This window comes from Herpailurus yagouaroundi, unplaced genomic scaffold (assembly GCF_014898765.1).
Source record: "Herpailurus yagouaroundi ecotype Mexico unplaced genomic scaffold, PumYag 192, whole genome shotgun sequence".
NCBI lineage: Eukaryota > Metazoa > Chordata > Mammalia > Carnivora > Felidae > Herpailurus > Herpailurus yagouaroundi.
The window spans coordinates 25,833,473-25,860,283 of NW_024412423.1; the positions used below are offsets into that span (position 1 = coordinate 25,833,473).

At 35.6% G+C, this 26,811-nt stretch overlaps 1 protein-coding gene across 4 annotated transcripts in view; it reads left to right on the top strand.

The window, feature by feature from the left end:
• The window catches only part of MATR3 (matrin 3), a 28,810-nt gene extending 8,389 nt beyond the window's left edge, over positions 1-20,421 (top strand). For 3 of the 4 annotated variants that reach the window (XM_040444612.1, XM_040444613.1, XM_040444614.1), the window contains 14 exons: positions 1,989-3,075; positions 7,924-7,985; positions 8,940-8,981; positions 9,317-9,429; positions 9,651-9,703; positions 10,342-10,467; positions 10,984-11,109; positions 11,302-11,469; positions 13,533-13,664; positions 14,557-14,600; positions 14,690-15,065; positions 16,427-16,793; positions 17,271-17,392; positions 19,207-20,421. In XM_040444612.1, the coding sequence (XP_040300546.1) occupies positions 2,164-3,075; positions 7,924-7,985; positions 8,940-8,981; positions 9,317-9,429; positions 9,651-9,703; positions 10,342-10,467; positions 10,984-11,109; positions 11,302-11,469; positions 13,533-13,664; positions 14,557-14,600; positions 14,690-15,065; positions 16,427-16,793; positions 17,271-17,392; positions 19,207-19,257 (2,694 nt within the window). In that variant the 5' untranslated portion in view covers positions 1,989-2,163 and the 3' untranslated portion in view covers positions 19,258-20,421. The remainder of the gene's footprint in view (positions 1-1,988; positions 3,076-7,923; positions 7,986-8,939; positions 8,982-9,316; positions 9,430-9,650; positions 9,704-10,341; positions 10,468-10,983; positions 11,110-11,301; positions 11,470-13,532; positions 13,665-14,556; positions 14,601-14,689; positions 15,066-16,426; positions 16,794-17,270; positions 17,393-19,206) is intronic. The other variant, XM_040444615.1, reaches the window with a different exon arrangement.
• The last annotated feature ends 6,390 nt before the right edge of the window (positions 20,422-26,811 follow it).

The following is a 26,811-nucleotide window of genomic DNA, read 5'->3' on the forward strand; positions in this document are numbered from 1 at the left end:
TTGCAGATCTACCCCTTTCATACATGCTACAAAGAAAAGTAACTGAGATATTTGTAATCTAACAACCATTTCTTTAAAGTGTGATCAATTAAATTTTTACACATTCACTAATATTATTGTATAATTTCCCTAAGGGAAAGTAATAGTTCTTTAAAACAAACAAAAAAAAAACAACTGGTTTTTCTTTATTATGCAGCTTTGGCTGTAACATGAACAGCAAATTAATAGTAATGTTGATGCTTTGAAATACTGATTTTGAAAAACCCTCTAATGGTTCTGACCTTTTAAGAGAAAGTATACGTGAAAATTTAGAGGGTCCTAAATGTTTACACGGTATTTCAACTGCCATCCTGTGTGGCGTTTATCAGACATACCAAAGAAACTCATCCAAAAAAGTCCACTTACTCTTGTCTTTATTTTATTATTCTTAAAGCAGAAGTAGTTTACATTGTAGATCTCATCAAGAACTAGTTTCTTTAGTATCTTTTCTCAATTTCATCTTTCTTGGTGTGCAAAAACATCTTCTGTAATTCCAGTCACCTCTGATAGCATTTGTGTCTTTTTAACTTTGTTACATCTTTTTGTAAAATCTAAGTCTTGCCTGCAACTTTTTTTTTTATACTTCCTCTACCACTGTTATGTCCAGTGTTTCCTTGCTTTATTGGATCATTGGTGGAATTGGTCCCATAATAGACTTGTAACTATTGAATATTGCCCAGTTTTTAATGTAATAAAGCTTAATAATATTAAACCACCATTGCTCAGGTGTATGGGTGATCAAATGTGTGAAACTTAACAGAACAATGCTTCTTAATAGAATTATGTGGCAAACAACTTGAGTTAATCTCTGTATATAGTTGTGATTAGAGATAATTGTTTCATCAAGAACAATTGTTACGTACATCGTTTGATATTTAATGAGAACCATTTGTAAATGCTTTGCAAATTCCTCTGTACCAATTTCTGAGATAAAATAATGATTTAAGGAAGATAATGAAAGTAATTTCATCCAGAAACATGTCTTGGGGGATTGTATTCAGAATTTAAAATTTCCAGGTGATTGAGCTGTTCTTGTGAAAAGTTAACAAATCTATATAAGCACAATATCATTTTCATTTTTATCTGTTTTGAGCTCTGGAGGTTCTGTAGCCGTGAATATTAAATGAGCTTTGATGGATGCTAACTTAGGGGGGAATTTCACTTCTTTAAATCACCTGTACTTCCTGTACCTGGGTTTTTTCTTGGGAGTTCTCCTATTTCTACATTGACCCTACTTAGTTCTCCTTACTTTTTTAAGATTAGAAATGAAATATGCACTGCCTGATATAGGATGGACATTAAGGAAGGCATTTAGTTATGTGGCTTAAATTTGTGCAGAAATCCTTAAAGTAGGAAGTCACTTATTTTCCTTCACATCTGTCTTTACCTCAGATTGATTTTGCTGCATAAAAGTCTCAACTATTATATTTGGTCTTAGATCTTATACTAGGTACTTGACACCTAAGCTTCATTTACTTGTGATTTTACTTGGTTCTTTCTGATAGTAATAAATAGGTCTCATTTTCTAAAGCAGAATACAACTGATTCATCTTTGACTTGCGGACCTTGGTTTTTTGTTTTTTAGTCTTTTCCTGAAACTTAAAACATCGTACTATAGGGTGTATTTTTATTCTTCCAAAAGAAGAGACCCATCTATATTTTTATTTGAAATTTTGATGTGCTCAGACATCTAATCCTTCAATTGAAATGTTTTTAAATTCAGTATGAAATTCCCTTTAATAAACTTTAGCATGAAAGACTACTTTTTAAATATCTATATGCAGGCTCTGCATACATCTGGAATCTGTTTAAGATATGTAATAAATTCCTTGTAAGTTTGAGATCTTAAATGTTTTTTTTTTAATCAACATGATGCATAAGTTTTTTTTCTAAAAAAAACAGCATCTACTTAAAGGGATTTATGACTAAAACTGCTTATTTTTCTACAGAGTTGTCTGCTGGTTCTCAGCTTGAAGAAGATTCTACAGTCCTTATTGATCCTTTTTCTTGGCGTTACCATTTTTTGAAGCAAAGTTAACCTAGTTTGCTAGTTTGAGCTTTCTTTTTGGCCATCTTTAAAAAAATTTTTTTAAGTCTATAAACTAGACAAGAGATAGTTCTACAATGTCCAAGTCATTCCAGCAGTCATCTCTCGGTAGGGACTCACAGGGTCATGGGCGTGACCTGTCTGCAGCAGGAATAGGCCTTCTTGCTGCTGCTACCCAGTCTTTAAGTATGCCAGCATCTCTTGGAAGGATGAACCAGGGTACTGCACGCCTTGCTAGTTTAATGAATCTTGGAATGAGTTCTTCATTGAATCAACAAGGAGCTCATAGTGCACTGTCTTCTGCTAGTACTTCTTCCCATAATTTGCAGTCTATATTTAACATTGGAAGTAGAGGTCCACTCCCTTTGTCTTCTCAACACCGTGGAGATGCAGACCAGGCCAGTAACATTTTGGCCAGCTTTGGTCTGTCTGCTAGAGACTTAGATGAACTGAGTCGTTATCCAGAGGACAAGATTACTCCTGAGAATTTGCCCCAAATCCTTCTACAGCTTAAAAGGAGGAGAACTGAAGAAGGCCCTACATTGAGTTATGGTAGAGATGGCAGATCTGCTACACGGGAACCACCATACAGAGTACCTAGGGATGATTGGGAAGAAAAAAGGCACTTTAGAAGAGATAGTTTTGATGATCGTGGTCCTAGTCTCAACCCAGTGCTTGATTATGACCATGGAAGTCGTTCTCAAGAATCTGGTTATTATGACAGAATGGATTATGAAGATGACAGATTAAGAGATGGAGAAAGGTGTAGGGATGATTCTTTTTTTGGTGAGACCTCGCATAACTATCATAAATTTGACAGTGAGTATGAGAGAATGGGACGTGGTCCTGGCCCCTTACAAGAGAGATCTCTCTTTGAGAAAAAGAGGGGCGCTCCTCCAAGTAGCAATATTGAAGACTTCCATGGACTCTTACCGAAGGGTTATCCCCATCTGTGCTCTATATGTGATTTGCCAGTTCATTCTAATAAGGTGAGTTAATGCAACAGATACTTCTAATTTCTTTTACATTGTAGTGCCTATTCTGTATTTACCTATATCTTTTACTCTAATTCTGTAGTCTGGTGACACTGAGTTGATCGAGAATTTTTATACTTTTGAGAACACTTTATTTGGAAAGTAATTGTTTTTGAGCATTAAACCAGGGCTTTACATTAATACAATCTGCCTAGATAACTTCTGGCCACAAAGCTGTCATCCACTGGAATTATCTTGTTGGTTTTTGGCATCAATATGTTCTTCTTAATCACATATTTAAGCAGGTTTTTTGTCTGCTTTGTTGAATTGTTTTAAGTATTTTTATTTTTTTTGCAGTCAATGTGCTCTGCCATTCAGGATGCTAGATTTCAGCTCTCCATCTGTCTTGATTGCTGATTTGTATGTAGTAAAGATGTATTCTTGAACAATTCTCTTTTTTTCCTTATCTGTGGCTACAGGGAAAGAGTTAATGTAGAGCCCTGGTGTTTGTTTCAGTATGTTTCATATTTTAGATTAGTTCATTCTTCTTTTTTAATTTCCCTTTAACCCAAACTCTCATACTATGACTGAAATTTTTCATCATTTTTTTTCTCCTTTTCCACAACTTTCTTAAACATGCTTCAAAACTCACTTTTTATTATCCCATGTTGCATCTGTCCCTTTAGAGACTTGGAAAAATCAACTACTGCAGTATCCTGCTCTATGTTCCTCATAAGCATATTCTTTTTCTGACTAGGCTTAGACTTCTGGTTTAGTCATTTGAGCAATAAAAAAATATATATATGTGTGTATATATATATATATATAATTCTCCTTTGCTTTAATTATCACATCCAGCAAAATGGGAGCTTTTTCAAAATGCCCTTTTAAATATGTTGTCCTTTCTCTTTGAATGTTTTCAATATTCCTCATTCTCACCGAGGTTTTTTTTTCGATATACAGTGCAGTTGACTTAAAAGTCAACAATTTAGCACTCCACTAGCTTGATCTATGATCTCTGACCGTCCATATTTCCTGATGTGCTGTATAGTTATCCTGCTTCACATGTTGCTACCATGAAATTGATTTGATGATTACGATGACAGGGTTTTTTCTTTACAGTGACATCTGGAAGGGTCATTTCCTTCTCATATGTATCCCTTTAAAATGCATTTTTTAGTGACTTGATTTTTGAGTAAACTAAATCACAGATCATGAGTGATTTTGTTTTTAATATTCTATTTAAAAGTGTTACCAGTCACTCCCTTTTCTGTATTTGGATCTCAGTATTTTTGCCTCAGATAATTAAGAGACTTACTATATTTGAATTTACAGAGTACTTTAAAAAATATCTTTAAGAAGTTAATTCTTAGGTAAATATGTATTTCTATAATACAGAAGTCTTTCGTATTAATGTATAAAGTACAACACAAAGAACATTTTAGTCTGCAAATAAAATGAATTAACATTGAATGCTAAATTTAAATTCATAGATTAATTTTCAATGAAGACCTAGAACCCCTTCAAAAAAAGTTAGGAAATTTATTTGATAGGTGTCTTTAGTGTTGTCTTTTTTCAAATACGTTGAATAAAGTTGTCACCCTGGTGGGAGTTGATTTAATGAAATGGTCCACAAAACTTTGGTGACTCCGTTTTTTCTGTTACTTGTTGCCTTTTGCAGAAATAGCAATATGATCATTGTTCTCAGATAGGATCTCTAAATTCCAAGGAAAATAGCTAGTTACAGTGTCTCAAATGACAGTGATTATAAAGGACTTAAAATCTTAGCTAATGGAGTCATCATACATCAAGAGCTGTTTCTGGATATCTCCTTATTCTGACTTTGAGCAGTAATTTGCCTTTGTTGCTTGCACATAGAAAAAACAGTAAAGTGACACAAATGCACGACAAGAAACTACAAGAGGGCTTTAATGAGAGAAAAGTTTCTGTTACTATATGTGATTATTCTTTTCTCCAATATTATTAACAAATAACTATAGTTAAATGGATCTAAATTAACAAAAGAACATCTTGAAAATATCTGATGAAACTTTGGATTCAAGAGTAAGATACCCTAACTAGTGCAAGAGGTATTTTTAATTTGTAAAAATGCTTAGGCCCTAGCTAGTTTTGGTATTCTGTCACAATATTGGGGACATTTAAGAATTACTTGAGGCTCTTTGATTGATTGATTGATTGATTGATTTACAAAATTTGTATTTGTAAATTGAACCAATTTTAAGAATTTTAAGCATTTGGGTTCTCTTAATGTATTCTAGTTTCCTTAACATAGCTGATGTTTTCTGGGTATCTGCATTATTGAAAAAATTATTTGCCTTTAGTTGTGGTCCTTTCTCATTTCAGTGACTTGAGAGAAAATTCCTGTGGTGAAAGTAGATAATGAAAATTTTTTAACATTTCATCCTGCTCTCTGGTATTGCTGCATAACTTGGAAAATCTGTTCTTTTCACTTAGTGGTAATAGTAAATAGCTTACATGATCAAAACTTCATCTTACTGTGTGAAATAAACTTTTAGGTTTAAAACTTGATCTAATTTGTCATCATTTGATATTTTAAATGACTTTCAGTGATGGTGTTGCTTTTATTTCTTTCTAGGTCAGTTTAGAATGTCAAGTAGCTTTTCTACACAACCTCAAAGTTCCCTCCTATTCCTTTCACTTAAAGAAAAGTACCCATTACAGCCTTTTCACTGTCTTGTCACTTGAGTTCACATTTTTCCTTTTAGTATTATTCTAGAAGCCCTTAAATTATTCTTTATTCTGCCATTCCAGAAGTGCTTCTCCAAATTATCCTTTCTTTGTATAATTTAGTTATCTCAAAGACATCAAGTCAAATATAGTTTTCCTACAGAACTTCTGCATTCAAAAAGGGAATCCTTTTTCTTTATTAATCTGATGTGAAAATTACCTCAATGTAGAATCCAAGGATACAGGTTTTTTTAAAAACAATTTCGCCTCTTAACCCTCACCTTAAACCAAAGATGGGGTGTCATAGTGCAGGTTAGGAATGGGTGGGCTTGGGAGGTACCTAAGGCTTCTTTGATCTTGGCCTGCCTTCTAGTGCTTTGAAAGACCAACCACAATTTACCATAAATTTGAACCTTTAAAGAGCATAGAGGATTCGATATAAATAGTTTTCTGTTCAACTGCATACCCTTTCCATCTCCTGAAAATTAGAAGTGTGCCTAATACAGTAACTTTTACTCCTCTCCCAGTACACTATTTCTCAAGGACATTTTAAATAAAATCTGAATATTTTTAGTCCAGAAAATTCTAAGTTATTTGTTTAATCCCTCTTCTGAATTGGGTGAACTTTACTTATGTTGCCTCTTGCTTACAGCCATTTTTAAAGTGTCCTCCAATAATTCAGTAGTCTATTGTTTTGCAAGGACAAATTTTTTATATCCCAAATAACTGGTGGTAGAGCCAGCTGGAGAGATTTCTTCAAGTTCCTTAGCTATTAGACATGATTTTTAAGAGACAATCTAGCTTGTAGAGATAGTGTCCATACTTGTTTCATGGGATTTTAGTTAATGCTATTAGGGAAGAGGAAGTATGTAGACAGTTGTAATAGACTTTTTTTTTTTTTTTTTTTTTTTTTTTAAGAAATACCATTCTGAAGCTTTCCAAGAACGTATGTCTTGTAATTTTGTTTCTTGTTTTAGTTCAGCTCTAAGTGATACCCCCTTTTAAAAACATTGCCTGTATTTTTATGTTCCAAATGTAATGTGTTAGGTAGTGTGGATATTACAAAAATTGCCTCACTTTGTGGGAATTTATGAAACAATACTTATAAAGCAGGAATTCTAAAATAAGATAGCTTTTAGTACACTTTTTTCTTTTTTGAGCACTTCTTATGTCCCTGGCAATGTTCTGATAAGCAGTTTACTTTTATTAATTTACTCATTTTTCACAAAATTCTAAAAGAATATTGAATCCTAGCAAGTTTCAATAACATGTACCAAGGATTCATAATTACTAAGTGACACCTTGATAATGGATCCTAGGCAGTCTGGCGTCAGAGTCTACTTTTCTTAACTCTCCTTGTCTAAAATGTTGATCATTTATATGTGGATTTATAACTAAAGAAAGTTTATTTGCTTAAAATAGGAAAAAAGTTAATCCCTTAAATTCAAAATTACCACAGAGGAGTACAAATACTAAAGAACATAATGTTTCCCTCTCTAAAATTTGGAAACAGAAATTCCTGAAATTTGCTTCTTTACTTTTGGGAAATAAAATAGCAGCTTAGTTTTTTTTATAAACGGGGTTTTTTTGTTTTATTTTTTTGGAAAAGCCATTCCTGTTGAATCTTACCTTTTTATGGCTGTAATAATACACTTGGAAAATGCCTCAAGTCTGGATTAAATGAAATAAAATGCCTCAAGTCTGGATTAAATGAAATATTCTATTTTTAACTAATTGTTCACATAACATTTCTAGAAAAGTAGAAGCATGGATATTTTATCATATTTAGAGTTTTATAAAGGCAGTTATATATATAATCCAGTTTGATCCACAGCAAAGATTAGACTGTCTAGCTGATGTCAAGGTCAGTTATTCTTGATCTTTATTAACTCTGTCTTTTCCCTGTCAGGTCTATTAGTATGTTAACTAAGTTATCCAGTTTTTCCAAGAATGTGCATGGCGTATTTGAGGGCAGGATCAAGCTGCAAGGATTAAGAGAAATGGTTTTAAATTAATTAACTGTGACTAATGAATGGTCACATGTTTCTACAGCCTATGATACTGCAAATAGATTAACTTTCTAGAATTTGAATGGTTCAAATGAAAATATTTTAGCTTTATTTTTGTTAATTCTACTAATTTACTTTACTGCAGGAGTGGAGTCAACATATCAATGGAGCAAGTCACAGTCGTCGATGCCAGCTTCTTCTTGAAATGTAGGAGTTTGAAATACCTTTAAAGCATCCATACCGTGAATCAGAAACAGCCATTGATTGGTTTTGGGAATTCATCATTTGCTTGTAATATCCACATTGTTATCACTGCATAGTTGATACTGACCAGGCATTACTAATTGAAAACAAAATGTTTAGATCTGGAATCTCATTTGAAATATTAGGTGCAGTGATAGTGGTATTTTATTATTTAATACTACTTGTAGGGCAAATAAACATTGGTTCTTTTCTACAAATTGCAAGAATTTAAAATAGACTTAAAGATGGGCTTGGATGTGTACAATAGACTTAAACATTTTCAATAACCATGATACATGCTCTAAAAATACAGAGCAGAAAAGGGGAAAAGTCATTAGAAATCACAAGTTAGTTGTCAAACAAAATCCTTCAAGATGTATTTTTTGCTTTTGACTTACCTTTGGTTATGATTTAAGCTGCTGGAATGGAATTGGATTCCTAAAGAATCTCCCTGCCTAAACAGCACACATAGCCATTCTTCACTAGAGTGCCAGTTTTCACATATGTTAGCTCTGTTGGGTTTTCTTTTCTTTTGTAGTGCCACAGCTCACCTCTATAGTGGGTACTGGTATTTAATATTGGAGAAGGAAAATCTGTGGTCGGTTCTCATTTCCCTGTAGATGCACATTTCCAATTCTCCATGCAGCGCTTTCCCTACTTACGACTTACCAAATAGATTAAAAAATTAAACTTCAATATATATTACCTACTTTTGCAATACTGAACAAGATTATTATTGTTCATTTGGATTAATTTGATGTTTTTGGAAATATCTATGATGTTGTAAACTGTGATATTTCTAACACTTAGACTCTCATTAACTCTACTAATAAATAATCTCTTGTTTTAAAGGCCAAACAAGGCTATTTGTGAAAAGGACAGTTTTATTTTAAAGTTAATTTTCTGGTCTCTTTAAAGCTACCCCGAATGGAATCCTGACAATGATACAGGACACACAATGTAAGTTAAAATTTTTAAGCTGTTGTTTGTAAAGGAGATCATTATAAGGAATTCAGGTTAAACTTTCAAAATTTATAAACAAAAAATATTTCATGAATATCTTTATCGAATATGAGAGTTTGGTAAAAGTCACTGGGTAAAAGATTCTTTAGAAACTATATTATGCTAGTAATTTTTATTATGTTATTTTTGTAGCTTTTTCCCCAGTTACTTCACATAAAAATGCCTACAGAGATTGGAATTACAATCATAAAAGGGGTGTTTTAACAATAAATCTTAATTACTTCTGATAGACCTCTTTGTCATTTTTTATATTTTATGTCTCACATTACTAGGGGTGATCCATTCATGTTGCAGCAATCAACAAACCCAGCACCAGGAATTCTGGGACCTCCACCCCCCTCATTTCATCTTGGGGGACCAGCAGTTGGACCAAGAGGAAATCTGGGTGATTATAAAATTTGTTACTTTTCCCTAAGAACTTTCACCAAAAAATTAAATGTAGTGATTAGAGGCAAAAGAAGGCTCATTGAAATGTTATTAGAAAATAGCATCACATTAAAAGACATGGTTCTCCTGGTATTTTTGATAAACTCTGGTTTGTGTTGAAAGATGGCCAGTTTTCATACTTATTATAAGACTGAAAAAAGTAACCTTTTCTCCATAAAGGTGCTGGGAATGGAAACCTGCAAGGACCAAGACACATGCAAAAAGGCAGAGTGGTCAGTAATACAGCTTTTGATTTTACTTTATTTGCTGTTTGGGGAAATGTGATTTAACTTTTTCCCCCCTTGAGAGAGAGAGAGCCTGAGTGTACACATGGGGGAGGGGCAGAGGGAGAGAGAATCCTTAAGCAGGCTCCACAATCAGTGCAGAGGCTCCATCTCACAACTGTGAGATCATGACCTGAGCCGAAAATCAAGAATTGGACAACCCAGCCACCAGGCACTCCTTACCCCCCCCCACCTTTTTTTTTTACTTACCTTTCAAATCCTTGTGAATTGAATCTGTGTTGTAATCCTTTATTATAGGGAGACTGCTATAATTTGAAAATAATCAGCCTTTTATATGACTTTGATAAACGTTTTCGTTTTCATATACCCATACTATAGAGATTACACCTTGAGTGTAACAAATTTTGCTATCCAGTTAAGCACACAGTATTCTTTTTTAAAACCAGTCCAGAGTCTGTTTTCTGAATCTTCAAGATATACTCCAGTGAATCTGATTTCCTGTGTAGTTACAAAATTCTCTAGAATGTTACGAGTTGTTTTAAATCTATTCTGGTTAGACTATGAAAGTCCTTTCGTCTTGATTCTAAAGAGACCTCTTGACTTGATTTTTTTTTCCTAATGGATAGGAAACCAGCCGCGTTGTTCATATCATGGATTTTCAGCGAGGGAAAAACTTGAGATACCAACTATTACAGTTGGTAGAACCATTTGGAGTCATTTCAAATCATCTGATTCTAAATAAAATTAATGAGGTATGAGTTGAAATCAGTGCTGTATTCATTACTAATATACTTCTTAAAGGTTTTTTTTATGATTTTGTATTTGAAAAAGAGCTCCGTGTATTCTTAAATCATTAACATGGAATGTGATAGAGAAAAAAAGCAAATAGTTGATGCACGTCAATAATATTAAATTCTAGTCCTAACGGATTATTGAGTAACTTTATTAATTGTGATCCTTAAGCAGTTAAATTGTCATTACGTTACTATACGAGCTATAAAAGGATGGTAATTCTTTGGGAAGTGATTCCACACTTTAATCAAAATAGTGCCAAGTTATTATTTCAAATCCAGTAGACATAATAAATCACAGTTGAATAGCATGAAGGTAATCTGAGATGACCTTTAATAAAAGAGCAAATAGCAATTTTGGGATTTTTGTTCTGCTTTCAGACTCTTAAAAATGCTTCCTAATGATTAAATATATCTAGAAAGACTTGGGTGGTGTTTCTGTTTTGTTTTAGAAATATTAATTTTGTGCAATTTTAGGCATTTATTGAAATGGCAACCACAGAGGATGCTCAGGCTGCAGTGGATTATTACACAACCACACCAGCATTAGTATTTGGCAAGCCAGTGAGAGTTCACTTATCCCAGAAGTATAAAAGAATAAAGGTAATAACAATTCTTTTCCCATTTGTACCACCAACATTTGTACATCATTTTAATGTTTATTAACTAGCTATTTTAAGTTGCTACTAATAAATAGGATTATCTTAACTGTCAGTAAGTAAGTATGGCATACCTACCAACATTTGACTTGCCTTTTGTTTGTTTACCTATTGTTGTTTTCTGTTTATTATTTAGAAACCTGAAGGGAAACCAGACCAGAAATTTGATCAGAAGCAAGAACTTGGGCGTGTGATACATCTCAGCAATTTACCTCATTCTGGCTATTCGGATAGTGCAGTTCTCAAGCTTGCTGAACCTTACGGAAAAATTAAAAATTACATACTGATGAGGATGAAAAGCCAGGTAATACCACAGATAAAAGGTTTTTAAGATTACTTTTCAGTAAATCTCACTTTTAGGGGTTTTTTGTTTGGTTGTTTCTTGTTTGGGTTTTTTGTTTTGTTTTGGGTTTTTGTTTTTTGTTTTTTTTTTTTTTTTGGTGTATATTTTTAGTGAAGGGGAGGTAATTAAATTCATCTTCTCATAGATAAATTTTCTTTTTAAAAATTCAAAAAAAAATTTTTTTTTTTAATGTTTGTTTATTTTTGAGAAAAAGAGAGGGAGAGATAGAATACGAAGCAGGTTCCAGGCTCTGACCTGTCAGCACAGAGCCTGACACAGGGCTCAAACTCAGGAACCATGAGTTCATGACCTGAGCCGAAATTGGAAGCTCAACTGACTGAGCCACCCAGTCTCCCCTCCTAGATAAATATTCTTAGCCTAACTGATAAATGGTGATTTCTTTAAGTCCTACTAGATTTTCTTAATGTATAAAGATAAATACTGAAAATTATAAAGTGGGAAGTAAAGATTTCCTTCTCTTGCCTAGACTAGTAACGCTATTTGTTTTTAAAGTTTGCTTTCAAAAATATTAGTTTGTGTATAGTTATGCTGTTTTTTCTTCCCTCAAGTGGTATTATATCATTCCTTGTGTGGATTACATTGACTAAAAACTATAACAAATTTAACTTCTTGAGTTGGTGGATATTTAGAGTTGCTAGTTTTTTGGACTGTACCATTGGTGTTGCTTTGGACTTGGCAGCATGTGAATTTTTGCATATTCAGATCATATAATTGAAGGATAAAATTTCAGAATTAGACTTTTGGATCCTGATGTCTTTTTTACTTTGATATTGCCAAATTGGTCTTAAAAAAATAGTACCAATTTATAATCACACCAGCATTATCCAAGAGTGCTTTAACTCTGTAGATGTTTTAGACTTCAAATTAAGTGAATTGAATGGGTGAATTAAGTTGTTAACTTGTATTTTTCATTTTAAAAATCCAGAGTAAGGAGAATGTTTATTTTGTTAACTTTTTTTTTAAATATTTTTTAATGTTTATTTTTTAAACATTTATTTTTAATGTTTATTTTTGAGAGAGAGGTAGGGGGAGACAGAGTGGGAGCAGGAGAGGGGCAGAGAGAGGGAGACAGAGAATCTGAAGCAGGTTCCAGGCTCCAAGCCGTCAGCATAGAGCCTGACATGGGGCTTGAACCCACGAACCATGAGCCAGCCACCCACCAAGCCAGCCAAGCCAGCCACCCACACCTCCCCTTAATGTGTATTGTTTCTGAGCGAGAGAGTACGCACGAGTGGGAGAGTAGTGGGAGACACAGAATCTGAAGCAGGCTCCAGGCTCTGAACTGTCAGCACAGAGCCAGACATGGCGCTTGAATTCCCCAACCATGAGATCATGATCTGAGCCAAAGTCTGACACCCAACCCACTGAGCAACTCAGGTTCCCCTGTTGTTAAGTCTTTTTTAAGGGCATTCTGAGTTTGTATCTTTCCAGACTATTTTTTTTATTGTTTTAATGTTTGTTTATTTTTGAGAGAGCACAAGCAGGGGAGGCGCAGAAAGCAAGAGTTGGGTACTTAACTGACAAGTGCCCCTGTCCAGACTTTTTATTTTGAGAGAGAGTGTGACAGAAGGGTCAGAGAAAGGGAGAGAGAATCCCAAGTAGGTTCCACACTGTCAGCACAGAGCCTGACGCGGGGCTTGATTCCATGACCCTGGGATCACAACCTGAGCTGAAATCAAGAGTCAGACACCGAACCTACTAAGCTACCCAGGTTGCCCCCATACTTTTTTAATTAATTTTTCTTACAGTATTTTGAGTAATAGCTTCTAAGCTAATTACTTTATCTTTTTATTTATATTACAGAAAACATATAGATGTTTTAATATTTAGTGCTACTTTGTAATTGGGTGATTTTTAACTTTTACTGGGGTCTCTATTAAAAAACTAAATTTTCCTAACAGATGGATTAAAAAAAATAATAAGCACCAGAGTTAAATGCAGTTCTTTGAAAACTAATGTTGTTCTTTTTTTTTCTTTTTTCTTTTTTTTTTTTTTTTTTAAAGGCTTTTATTGAGATGGAGACCAGAGAAGATGCAATGGCAATGGTCGACCACTGTTTGAAAAAGGCCCTTTGGTTTCAGGGGAGATGTGTTAAAGTTGACTTGTCAGAAAAATATAAAAAATTGGTACTGAGGGTATGTAGTACTGGATTTGTCATCATTATAAAATCTATCTCACATATTTTAAGCCACAGCATTTTTTTTTTTTTAAGATACAGAACAACACCAAGCTGAGGGCAAGGGGGCTGAGAGAAAGGGAGAGAGAGAATCCCAAGCAGGTGCCATGCTGTCGGGGAAGAACCTGACTCAGGGCTCGATTCCATAAACTGTGAGATCATGACCTAAGCCAAAATCAAGGGTCAGATGCCTAATCAACTGAGTCATCTGGGCGCCCACGCCATGGCATTCTTATAAACATTTTTGTTTGCTAAGAATAAAGGATTTGGTTTTTAAAAAAAATTTTTTTTTTAACGTTTATTTATTTTTGAGACAGCATGAACGAGGGAGGGTCAGAGAGAGGGAGACACAGAATCCGAAACAGGCTCCAGGCTCTGAGCTGTCAGCACAGAGCTAGATGCGGGGCTCGAACTCACAGACCGCGAGATCATGACCTGAGCTGAAGTCGGCCGCTTAACCTGACTGAGCCACCCAGGCGCCACAGGATTTGGTTTTTTAAAGATACCAACCTTTTTCCCCCCTGGTGTTCTTCAGAAGTGTTTTGTTTTTTTAATGGTATTGTGTAAGAAATGCCTTTATTGCTTTATTCTATTTAAAGATTTTATTTGAACAGAGCTCTGCTACAAAATATTTATTATCCACTGCTCTGCCGCTTTGTTGAAATGTTGATTATAATGAACTGCTGACCCTAAGCAGCTTAAATTCTAAGGTACGGTTACAGAGCTTGAATAAGCTTAGTTGATGATATAAAGGATGGTTATCAAATGTTAGTTAATTGGATAATCATATAATCTGCAAATGAACATATTCTAATATATTTATTTAACTTCTACAAAATTTTGTCTTGTAGATTCCCAACAGAGGCATTGACTTACTGAAAAAAGATAAATCTCGGTAATTTTGTTTTGTGTGTATATACACTAGTATTTTAAACTTTTGTTTTCCAACTCTGAATTAATTGAGGGGTATCCTTTTGATTTCAGGAAAAGATCTTATTCTCCAGATGGCAAAGAATCCCCAAGTGATAAGAAATCCAAAATTGATGGTTCCCAGAAGACTGAAAGTACAACTGAAGGTAAAGAACAAGAGGAGAAGTCAGGTGAAGATGGTGAAAAAGATACAAAGGATGACCAAGCAGAGCAAGAACCTAACATGCTGCTTGAATCTGAAGATGAGCTTCTTGTCGATGAGGAAGAAGCAGCAGCACTGCTAGAAAGTGGCAGTTCAGTGGGAGATGAGACAGATCTTGCTAATTTAGGTGATGTGGCTTCTGATGGGAAAAAGGAACCTTCAGACAAAGCTGTGAAAAAAGATGGAAATGCCAGTGCTTCAGCAGCTGCAAAGAAAAAGCTTAAAAAGGTAAAGGGAGATTGTATATTGACCTGTTTGAACAGAAAACTAGATAAGATAAATGTTTCGTATTTACATTAGCAGGGTCAGATTAAAGGGAATTAGTCACTTATATTCGAAAAAATCAGGTAAATTTTTAAAAGTAAACTCTGCAATAAGTAGGTTAAGTAACTTTTAAAATAGATATAAAAAAGTGTCAACTCACAGGGAAATTTTTAGCAAGGAAGGAAATTGACTTTTATTTGTGTACTGTGGTGGTAGTGTGTAAGTACTGGTAGGCAGCCTGGTAGTCGAACTTTTAAAAAGATGGGATGTGAGTTTAAGTTAACTGACCCAAGATACTTAAAACATTTAGCCACTCATTTAAAAAGTGTTAGACTTGAAGAATTTTCCTATTTGAGAACGAAAATCTTGATCAGATAATTCAATATCTGAAGATACTCAATATTTGAAGACCTTTTTTGAGAACACATAAAAGCATTTAAAGTGAACTCAAATAGACAAACATATGCATAGCATAAAGAGGAGTAAAACAAGAGACTGGTGTACTGAATTACCTGTGATGAGGATTAGAGTATTAAAATGCCCTTGCATTAAATAGCTATTACAATGAGATCTCAGTAATCTTGGTCCATTGGTTTTTGTAAGCAACGTTCCAGCTATTAGAAAACAAATTTTTATCTCCAGATGTTGATGGCTAGGTCAGATAAAGTTATTTTCCTTGAAGTGGATTGTTGCAGAATCCATTTGCAGTCTTAAGAGCTGATAATTATTGAGCATTTATTATATGCTATAAATTTTGTAAGCTCTTTTTATATGCTAATTAATTTAGTCCTCAAAGTAACTGTAAGTAGTAGATACCTTTGTTGACTCCATTTCATGAATGAATAAATTTGGCATAGAGAAGTTTAATAAATTGTCTACAGTCATCCTGCTTGTAAGTGGCAGAATCTAAACTTTAAACATAGGTCATGCTCTAGAGCTTGCTTTTTTTTTTTTTAACCACTACACTATTTTAGACTGCATATTCTCTAAACAACAGTTGTATCCTAAGATACTGTCTTCCAAAGGATACCATTGAACTACTTTTATCAAATCACATTTTTGATACATAATCCCTTGTAGCATAATAGTTACAGCAAGTGTAGAATATAATGTCCTCATTTATTTTCTGCTCTTTTTGTGAGGCAAGCCTTTATTTAGTTTTAAAACTAAGTTTTTTTGTTTAAAAAATCTGATTTTGGGGGAGCAAGTCAGTATTTTGAGAGAATAAATAAAGACAAAGACGCTATCCCTTTCCCTTCAAATAAAGCAAATGGAAGGGATGCTGCAGGATAATTGTTGCAGAGTAAATTTGTCTTTCTTAACAGCGTCGTTTCCCAGGGAGTATGGAAGGTTTTGTCACTCTAGATGAGGTTGGTGATGAGGAAGATTCGGAACGTCAGAAACTTCGTAAATCGGGCATGACATTTAAATCTGGTGACAAAAATGATGATGGTTTGGTTGAAATTAAGGTGGACAAGATCGAGGAACTTGATCAAGAAAACGAAGCAGCGTTGGAAAATGGAATTAAAAATGAGGAAAATACAGAACCAGGTGCGGAATCTGCTGAGAATGCTGATGATCCCAACAAAGATACAAGTGAAAATGCGGATGGCCAAAGTGATGAAAACAAGGAGGACTATACAATCCCAGATGAGTATAGAATTGGACCATACCAGCCCAATGTTCCTGTTGGTGAGATTTAAGGCTTTGTTCTTCCCCTCTCACCCTCCCCAAGTTCTTATTAAATAAGATTTTTAAATTGGTCTTACATAAACTCTGATACCATTTTAAATCTTTTTCTCTGCAGAACATTTTGTAAATCTTAATACATTCTTCTCCACTTAACCAACTCTCATTTTGTATTATCTTTTGTTACCATTTCATAATATATTCTTTCTCCGCGTAAAGGTTTCTGAGAACTTCACGTTGCTTTTTCTTTATCTTTTGTATTTCTGCCTTTTTAAGAATGCAGTTAGGTGGGACCTTAACTGTCAATTGAGTACAATTAACTACTGATATCATGGCTTTTGTTTTGTTTTAGCTTAGGTTATATTGGACTTCTCACCAATATTATCTTGTTCAAATTACATTGACCGGAAAAAGAGATTTGACAACACTAATTAAATCTTCAGTTTACTAAATTTGTAAGAATGTATGTTTGTGTTCTAGGTATAGACTATGTGATACCTAAAACAGGGTTTTACTGTAAGCTGTGTTCACTCTTTTATACAAATGAAGAAGTTGCAAAGAATACTCATTGCAGCAGTCTTCCTCATTATCAGAAATTAAAGGTAAGGCTGAACCTAAAATAGAAGGGTTCTTTTATGAAAACTAACAAATTATGTAAATTTGTATAAAGTAAAATGTGTGTGGTACTTTCTGTAGACCCATCCTAGAGATGACACAGTTACTTCTTTATTGATGGGCCTTAAACAGTTTAGTGGATTCTAGAAACATCTCTTGAGCCTTTTTCTATGGTACATTCAATTGAATAATTTTCTAGCCATGTTCTAAAATTCTGATGTAATTAAAGTTACTTAAATATTCTTGACTAAGCGTTGTGAGAGTGTAATTTCTCTAATTGGGAAGATCCTGGAGGCCTGAAATCCCAAGTGGAATAATGAAAAGCTTTTTCAACTTCTATAAAGTGCCATGTCTCTTTATACTTAATGATGTTTATATCACCTTTAAGTTGTTTATTAATAATGATGTGAGTTATATGACCAATGAGAGATAAAGGTAAAGGGATAAATGAATAAATAATAAGCATAACAAATTTCTCTTACTAGATTTTGAAATTCAGTGTTGTTGTTAGTGACTTTTTTAAGGACTATTGAAACAGATCATGGTATAAAACTTGAAAGAAGTTAAAGAACTGAATTACAGATAACCTGGTTTTTTACACTGCTTTCTAATACAGAGCTCATTGTATACTCAGTCATCAAATGTGCTCTGTATGTTGATTTAGATGGATAAAGATAGGCTTGAATTTAAATTCCAGTTCTTGGCTATGTCACTAGTTTTAAATGTAAATGTTCTTTGCTACCTGTATGTATCTTCTCATTATGCCTATGAAAAAAGAATGGTGGTTAATCCCATTAGTAGCAGCAAACAAATAATACTTGTTTTGGTATTTAGCTGTATGGAGGCAGGAACTGTTACAAAGAAGAGTATTAAGACACAAGTTGTATCCTGGTATTTGATACTTTATAAATGATAGACTTGTAAATATTTTCTAGCTATTACAATTTTCTAGATATTTGTTCTATTGGAGGTGTTCTAAAGAGAGGTGGCTCTCTTTATTCTAAAGGAACTTTGTCAACTTCATTAAAATTTACCATGCACTACATTTTTGCTGATTATGATAATGACTTGATACTTTCCTGAGTGTTTTTTCCCTTAAGGATATAGTGGCTTTTAACCCTCTCAGCAATTTGGAGAAACTGTGATAGAGTTGAGAAATTCTACCCAAAAGTCAAAAAAACTTTGGATCTTTTAGATTTGTTGAGGGAAGGTTACTTATTAATGTTTTAGTATGTCCAAGAACCCTAGAAGTTACAGGTGTGTAATACAGGGGCCACTGCTTTTGTAAATGAGGTGTTCTGGGGGAACACAGTCACAGTCATTCAGTTAAGTACTGTTTATGGCTGGTTTTATTGCTGTAACAGCAGAATTGAGTAGATGAAATAAAGAACAGCCCACAGACTTAAAATAAATACTGCTGGCTGGCCCTTTAAGAAAATGTTAGTTTAATGGAAGGCACACTGAATAAATGCATGTTATTTTAACTAATCTGTGTTTTTGGAGCAGTGGCAGTTCTATGCAAGTATGGTCTTTGTTTTCTTAACTGTGTGAGTTAATATTAATTGCAAGTTGAAATAATCTTTTTTTCACATTTTCTTCTCCCCCATATATTGTGTACTGTGAACTAGTTTAGTTTTGTACACTGACTTAACAAGAATAATTGAATTTGTAAAATATTGGTAAGGTTGTAGTTAAATTACACTCAAATTCTGAATAAACTTGGATAGAATATTTCATTTTGGAATTCACTTAGGTGTTTCTTATGTGATTTAATCCCTGTAATTTTTTTTTTCCTTTTCAGAAATTTCTGAATAAATTGGCAGAAGAACGCAGGCAGAAGAAGGAAGCTTAAGATGTGCAAGAAGCTTAACAATTTCAAAGAAAATAATGGTTCTTTGTTTTTAATGTTAACCTTTTTTAAATACAATACTGGTAGTTAGAAGAAAACTATTGTACTCTTTTGTTTTAGTGGAAAAATATTAGATGTCTGTTCATGTGTTAAGTGTTACAGCAAAAATACATATACGGTTAAGTTAATGAAGAATTGTTTTTGTTTTATCAAAATGGTAACAGACAGAAGTACTTTGTAGAGACTGACTTGTAAGTTACTTAAGACAACTTGCACCACTAAGAAAAGAGACCTAGAATCATTCAGAGAAATGAAATTTAGTTCCACGCTTCAAAGAAATGTCAAAACTTTTGATTCCATTCAATAAAGAACAAAACCAATGGTATTTTTATTACTTTCATCTGAAACATTCCGCATTTTAATCTGAGCCTTTTGCAGACTTCTCATCATTTGGAGTTTGAAGGTTTTGGGTTGCGTTTTATTTGGATATCTTCATTAATATGAGATTGGCAGTTATAATGCAGGTGCAGTTTTCTTTTAATGTCATGCTGTTGTTTAGGTAATAAGAAATACTAAGTAATTGGCTTTAGATTTTTGTAATTTTTTTCCCCTAAGTTCCTGCTAGATTTCGTATTCTAGTAGTCAATGTATTTTCAGTGAAATGTAAAAATATTCCCGTTCCCTTTGAGCAGTATTAATTTCTTGAGATCTTATTGCTTGTCACTTGAATCCTGTAGCTGTCATACATCTGGTATAAGCAACATTTGATTTTTGAAGTGTGTAGACCATCTCTTCATATTTCAAGATGTAATTTTACATTTCTGCATTTTAAAAAGTTTGGCCATAAACTAGACGCACGCTTCTAATTCATATACCTGCACATGTGACCTTTGTGAACAGGAATTTGCATGTATAATCTGTGTTTACTTGTAACTTTCTGGTAATATACTGCTTATATCTGTGGATTCAAGTTTCTGAAGTGAATACCAATAAAAAAAAAAAAAACCTAGGCCAAGTTCATTGGTTATACATATTTGGAATGTTAACCAATATTTTTGTCAGTTGTGTTTTTTATTCACTGTTACACTCTTTTGCATGCTTTAACAAATTATTACATTTTTAATCTAGAGTGTTCTAAAGACTGCTACTAAAGAACGGAGTTTTAAAGTTTTTGGTGCTGGTGGATTTCTTGTTCCTGTTACATGACAAAAAGTGGTGTGTGGAATGGGGCTTTTAAAAACCTTTGGACATTAAAATGCTAAGGGTGAAGAAATGGTAAAAGCTTGTGTTTAGGCTTAAGTATAAAACAGTAAAGTTGGGAATAACATGGAATATCAAGAATTAGTTCTACTAGCTTTTCAAAATCTGTTGGGATTCTTGGTATAAGGGATTTATTACCTATTGTTAAAAAATAAATTTTTAATTTTAAAAAATACAAGAATTTCTAGGAATTCTTTGAAACTCTTAGATCCAGGTGTATTAAAAGATGAATCAAAATTTTATGGTATACTTCTCAGAGGCAGTTAATGTTTTTCTTTTTTTTTAATTTTTTTTTTCAACGTTTATTTATTTTTGGGACAGAGAGAGACAGAGCATGAACGGGCGAGGGGCAGAGAGAGAGGGAGACACAGAATCGGAAACAGGCTCCAGGCTCTGAGCCATCAGCCCAGAGCCCGACGCGGGGCTCGAACTCACGGACCGTGAGATCGTGACCTGGTTGAAGTCGGACGCTTAACCGACTGCGCCACCCAGGCGCCCCAGTTAATGTTTTTCTAATGTGACATGTACAAAAAATCCTTGCCAGTTTACTTCTGTAGTTTAATTTTGGCCTTTACTAATTACCAGCTTTTAATTCCAACTTAACTAACAGCAAGCAACCCAAAGTATTTTATGTGCATTGGAATCCCTAATTGTTTCCTGTCAGTGATAGCTTTTTTCCGTAGGTCCTACTTTGTTGGCTGTACCAGGCTGTACAAAAAAAAAAGTTTAATGTCTTCATTTGATAACATTTAGGAAGTAGAAATTCTCATACATAAATTACCAGTGATAGATAAATCTGTAACAGCTATTTCCCAGATTATGGCAAACCTTTTTTCATGGGAATGTTTCCACGTAAACCTGCTGTCAAGTTTAAGAACATTTTGCCTGACACCATTTTAGCCTTTAGGTAAATCCTCTGTGAGGGAAAATTTTAGAAACCCCTTAAATTTGTAGTAGTAGTATTTTTTAAGCCTATATAGCTCATAAATGTGGGATCTCAGAGTGACTCTGATAAGGCTTTCATTGACTAGCTGTAAAACTAATTAGGGTACCCTAAAAGTTTCACTTGAAATTTTATTAATGAGCAGAGTGAATTTGTGGCCACCAACTACACCATCTCCTATAGTCTAAATAAGGTTCTAAGGAAAATTTTAAGGTACTCTATTCCCTGAATTCCTTCTTAGAGGTTTCCTCGTGCCCCTCTTTTAGGGTGATGGGGAACACAAAATACAGCCTGTTAAGTGTTAATGGCAGGTATTAGAGTTATCAAAGAGGAATAGACTTTATTTTTTGCCTAGCTTTGTTCATGATGGGTTTTCAGTGGGTTTGAACAGTAAAATGTAACATTACTGAGTAAAGAGAATGATGTGTAGTGGAAACCTGCTGGAACACTGCAGAACATTATTTTAAAACAGTGGGGTGCCTCAGTTGATTCAATGGAGCATGCGACTCTTGATCTTGGGGTTGTGAGTTCAGATCCCACTTTGGGTGGAGAGATTCCTTTAAAATCTTAAAAAGGGGTGGGGGCACATCCAACTTCAATTCAGGTCACCATCTCTCGGTGAGTTCAAGGGATTGCATTGGGCTCTGGGCTGACATCCTGGAGCCTGCTTTCGATTCTGTCTCCCTTTCTCTCTGCCCTTCTGCTCATGCTCTATCTCTCTCAAAAATAGTAAACATTAAAAATTTTGAATCATGAAATGTTAGGTCCAGTCAGTGTGGGTTATTTAAGATCGCTTGTACTTGGGCTGGGAGCAGCTCTGTGTGGTCTTTTTTATTGGTCTCCATTATAGAATATAGCTTAGTATAGCTGAAAGCTCAAGTATTGAATGGTAATGAGTTTGGGATTGTGTTCTCTGGCAACCCTGAGCTGTTTGTTAGCTGGGGTTAAAATGCCCTTCCAGGGACACCTGGCTGGCCCAGTGGGTAGATTTTGTGACTCCCCCCCCCCCCATGTTTATTTGCAAGAGAGAAGGAGACAATCCGAAGCAGGCTCCACACTCAGCTGCCAACACAGAGCCTGATGTGGGGCTTGAGCTCACGGATTAGGAGATGTGACCTGAGCCAAAGGTGGAAGCTCAACTGACTGAGCCACCCAGGTGCCCCTGAGCATGTGACTCTTGATCTTGGGATTTTAAGTTCGAGCTCCACATTGGGTATAGACGTTACTTAAAACCTTTTTAAAAGCAGAATGCCCTTCACTTTGATGCTAGTCCTGTGACTGTTAGGCATGAGGTCAAGATTTTTTTTTTTTAATTTTTTTTTAACGTTTATTTATTTTTGGGACAGAGAGAGACAGAGCATGAACGGGGGAGGGGCAGAGAGAGAGGGAGACACAGAATCGGAAACAGGCTCCAGGCTCTGAGCCATCAGCCCAGAGCCTGACGCGGGGCTCGAACTCACAGACCGCGAGATCGTGACCTGGCTGAAGTCGGACGCTTAACCGACTGCGCCACCCAGGCGCCCCATGAGGTCAAGATTTTTTAAGAGTTGGGGCACTTCAGTGGCTCAGTCAGTTGAGCATCCGACTGTTGATTTCAGCTCAGGTCATGGTCTTAGTTCATCAGAACAAGCCCCATGTCAGGCTCCACGCTAACAGTGCAGAGCTTCCTTGGGATTCTCAAATTTTTAAAAAAGATGCTTAGAGTCAACACTAGTAACAAAATGATAGTGTGAATTATTTTCCTTTAGTTTGGTTCTCAAATGTTAGCATGCATCAGAATTACCTGGAAATTTTGTTAAGACGTGGCTGTGGAGCACCTGGATGGCTCAGTTGGTTAAGCATCTGAATCTTGATTTTGGCTCAGGTCATCTCAGGATTCATGAGATCAGGCTCTGTGCTCACAGCTTGGAGCCTGCTTGGGATTCTCACTCTACCCTTTCCCCACTCAAGTGCTGTTGTGTGCTCTTTCTGAAAATAAAATGTGGCTGGGTCACTAGGCACTAGCTGGGTTAAATTTCTAATTTGCTAGTTTAGGGGTAGTCTTGATAATTTGCATTTTTAACAAGTTCCAGGTGATGGTGATGTCACATAAAGAGGCCACACTTTGAGAATGATTGTCTTACCTGTAGCTGAACAGAAGTATTTTGGTTAAGCAGTTGAAATCGAGCCTGCTTTAGGAACTCCTTTGGAAGTGCTGCTTTTGCTACTGTTGCAAACAACTACAGGAAATGGTGGAAAATAATCACCATTTGGAAGCCTGTGCAAAGCATTTTTATAAAAACTAATGGGAGATACTCCATTTCAGAACCCTAGATACTGCTTTCCCAAGTGTGTCTTTTATCTTTTGCTCAGAACATTCGAGTCGTAATTTTCTGAGGACTTGGTACAATCACATTTCAAGGAGAGCTAGTGCGGCAGAAACAACGTCTTGGGAATTCACTATTTTGCCTAACTGGATGTTTCTTTTCCTTTTTTCTCTTTTTCCACTGTGAATTACAACATAGTAACTAGTGAAAAAGCTTAGTAACAACTAGTTTGTTGAAGTTTCAAGTGAATAGCAAAATGAAAATAGCTACCTCAGTCCCTCAAGTATGTATAACTTGCTGATTGATTAACTGTCTTTGATACTGGGTGAGGCTCAAAGTGCTCATTATTAGGTAAAAATCTGAAGGTAAAAACAGGTATCAGATTACAGAGATTAAAATGAAAAAATTATGGGTGAGGACTGTTGGAATGTAATACTAATTTTTAAGATTATGTTAACGTACTACAGGATTTATCGTAAGATTTTTAGCACTGGCCTTTCTATGAACATAAAATTCTAGCCTTAGTTTATAATTTCAACATAATTTAAGAACTCCGTAAAGCCAAATGTACAATGAAGAATGTGAAAATTAATGAAAAGGAAAGGCAGTCTATATTGGATGTGGTAGACAAAAAAATGGACATTAATGCCCACCCCAGTAGCATATGTAAACTTGGAGTGGGATGGCATTAAGTACAGCTTTGAAGACCTCTGAGCCATGATGTCCTTTTGCTCCATACGTGGTAGCATTGATAATGAAGTATTGGCCCCAAAGACCTGATGCAAAGTGCGATGTGCCAAGAGCACCAGAGATATCCTACCTTTGATACAGGACAGTACTCAGGTTTCAGTCTTTGCACTTGTATATGCAGTGTTAAAGCAGGACCAATTCCTATTTGCTCAACTTTGCTAGCTTTCAATCAGAAGTAGGGGTTTCTCGGGGTGCCTTGGGTGGCTTATTTGGTTAAGCGTCCAACTTCAGCCCAGCTCGTGACCTCACAGTTGGTGAGTTCCAGTCCCACAACGGTCTCTGCTGTCAGCACAGAGCCCGCTTCCTCTGTCTCCCTCTCCCTGCTCCACCCCTGCCTCAAACTCTCTTTCAAAAGTAAATACTAAATAGATAAAAAACATTAAAAAATATTTTTAAAAAGCAGTAGTTTCTCATTGGCTATTTGACTCCAGATTTAAATGACTTTTGTGGGGCGCCTGGGTGGCGCAGTCGGTTAAGCGTCCGACTTCAGCCAGGTCACAATGTGAGTTCGAGCCCCGCGTCGGGCTCTGGGCTGATGGCTCAGAGCCTGGAGCCTGTTTCCGATTCTGTGTCTCCCTCTCTCTCTGCCCCTCCCCCGTTCATGCTCTGTCTCTCTCTGTCCCAAAAATAAATAAACGTTGAAAAAAATAATAAAAACATATTGGGAAAAAAAAATAAATAAATAAATGACTTTTGTTCCATTTCTAAAAGTTGGCTATAGCAGTGCCTGGCTGGCTCAGTCGGTAGAGTATACGAGGCTTGGCCTCAGGGTTGTTAAAGTTGAGCCTCACGTTGGGTGTAGAGATCATTTAAAAAGTTTTTTAATCTAGTTGTTTTTGAGAGAGAGCACGAGCAGGGGAGGGGCAGTGACGGAGACAGAATCTGAAGCAGAGTCAGGCTCTGAGCTGTCAGCACAAAGCCCAATGTGGGACTCGAACTCGTGAACCGTGAGTTCATGACCTGAGCTGAAGTTGGACGCTTAAACGACTGAGCCACCCAGGTGCCCCAAGGGTGTAGAGATCATTTAAAAATAAAATCTCCTGGGGCACCTGGATGACTCAGTTGGTTAAGCATTGGACTTCGGCTCAGGTCATGATCTCGCAGTTCACGAGTTCAAGCCCCACTTAGGGCTTTGTGCTGAAAGCTCAGAGCCTGGAGTCTGTTTTCTGATTCTGTCTCCCTCTCTCTCTGCCCCCTCTCCCCCCACTTGTGCTTTGTTTCTCTCTCACAAAAATAAAACAATAATTATTTTTTTTAAGTTGGCTATAAACATCAAAAGGCTTTAGCAATTGGATTACAGCTACTTTCTTGGCAACTACAAATCTATATGGACTTTCGTTTTCTATTTTTATTGCTCCAGTTGTATCAGGATAATCCCCAGTTTATCCTTTTTTTATGTGCATTCTGTAGTTTATTTTGCGGTGTCATGAGAGCCTGTGGGTGGGAAGGTATTGCAGTTCATTAGTGTGATGGATGGTGAAGCTGTAGTGATACCTCTTAATTCATTTTTCTGATTGTGGCTACTTATCACAAGCAGCAGGTATATCTCTGGCCTGGCTTTTTTCCTTTATTCATTTTAATGCTTTTAATTAGAGAAAGAGCACAACCAGGGGAGGGGCATTGAAAGAGAGGGAGAGAAAATCCCAAGTAGGTTCCACACTGCCAGCATGGAGCCTGGCACGGGGGCTCAAACTTACAAACCATGAGATCATGACCTGAGCCACAACCAAGAGTCAGTTGTTTAAATGAGCCACGCAGGCACCCCATGACCTGTCATTTTAAGCAGCAGCTTTGAGCTGTGTAAAGCAAGCACAATGGGTTTGGCCAGTCTTAGGGGAATTGCCTCTGCCCTTCCACCTTCCAGTATTCTGTAGTATGTAGACACACATCCACCTTCTGCAGAAACCTTTACCTACTCTGCATCTTCACCTTACTTTCTAACTCCTGTTCATCCTGCCTACTCCACCTATACAAATTTGATCCTCCTTTTAACTAAGGATAGGTTTTTTTTGGGGGGGGGAGGGGTAAAATCTATATAACAATTTATCATCTTAACCATTTTTAAGTATACGGTTCAGTGTTGTTACATTCACTTTGTTCTGCAACCGTCCTCCATCCCCATAACTCTTCCATCTTGTAAAACTGAAGCTATCTATTAAGCAATAACTCTCCACCCCTTCTCCGGGCCCCTCACAACCATCGTTACCTTGTTTTTAGGATTTTGACTCTCTTGTTTAAGTGGTATCCTACAGTATCTGTCTTATTGTCACTTATTTCACTTAATGTACGTAGGTTTCA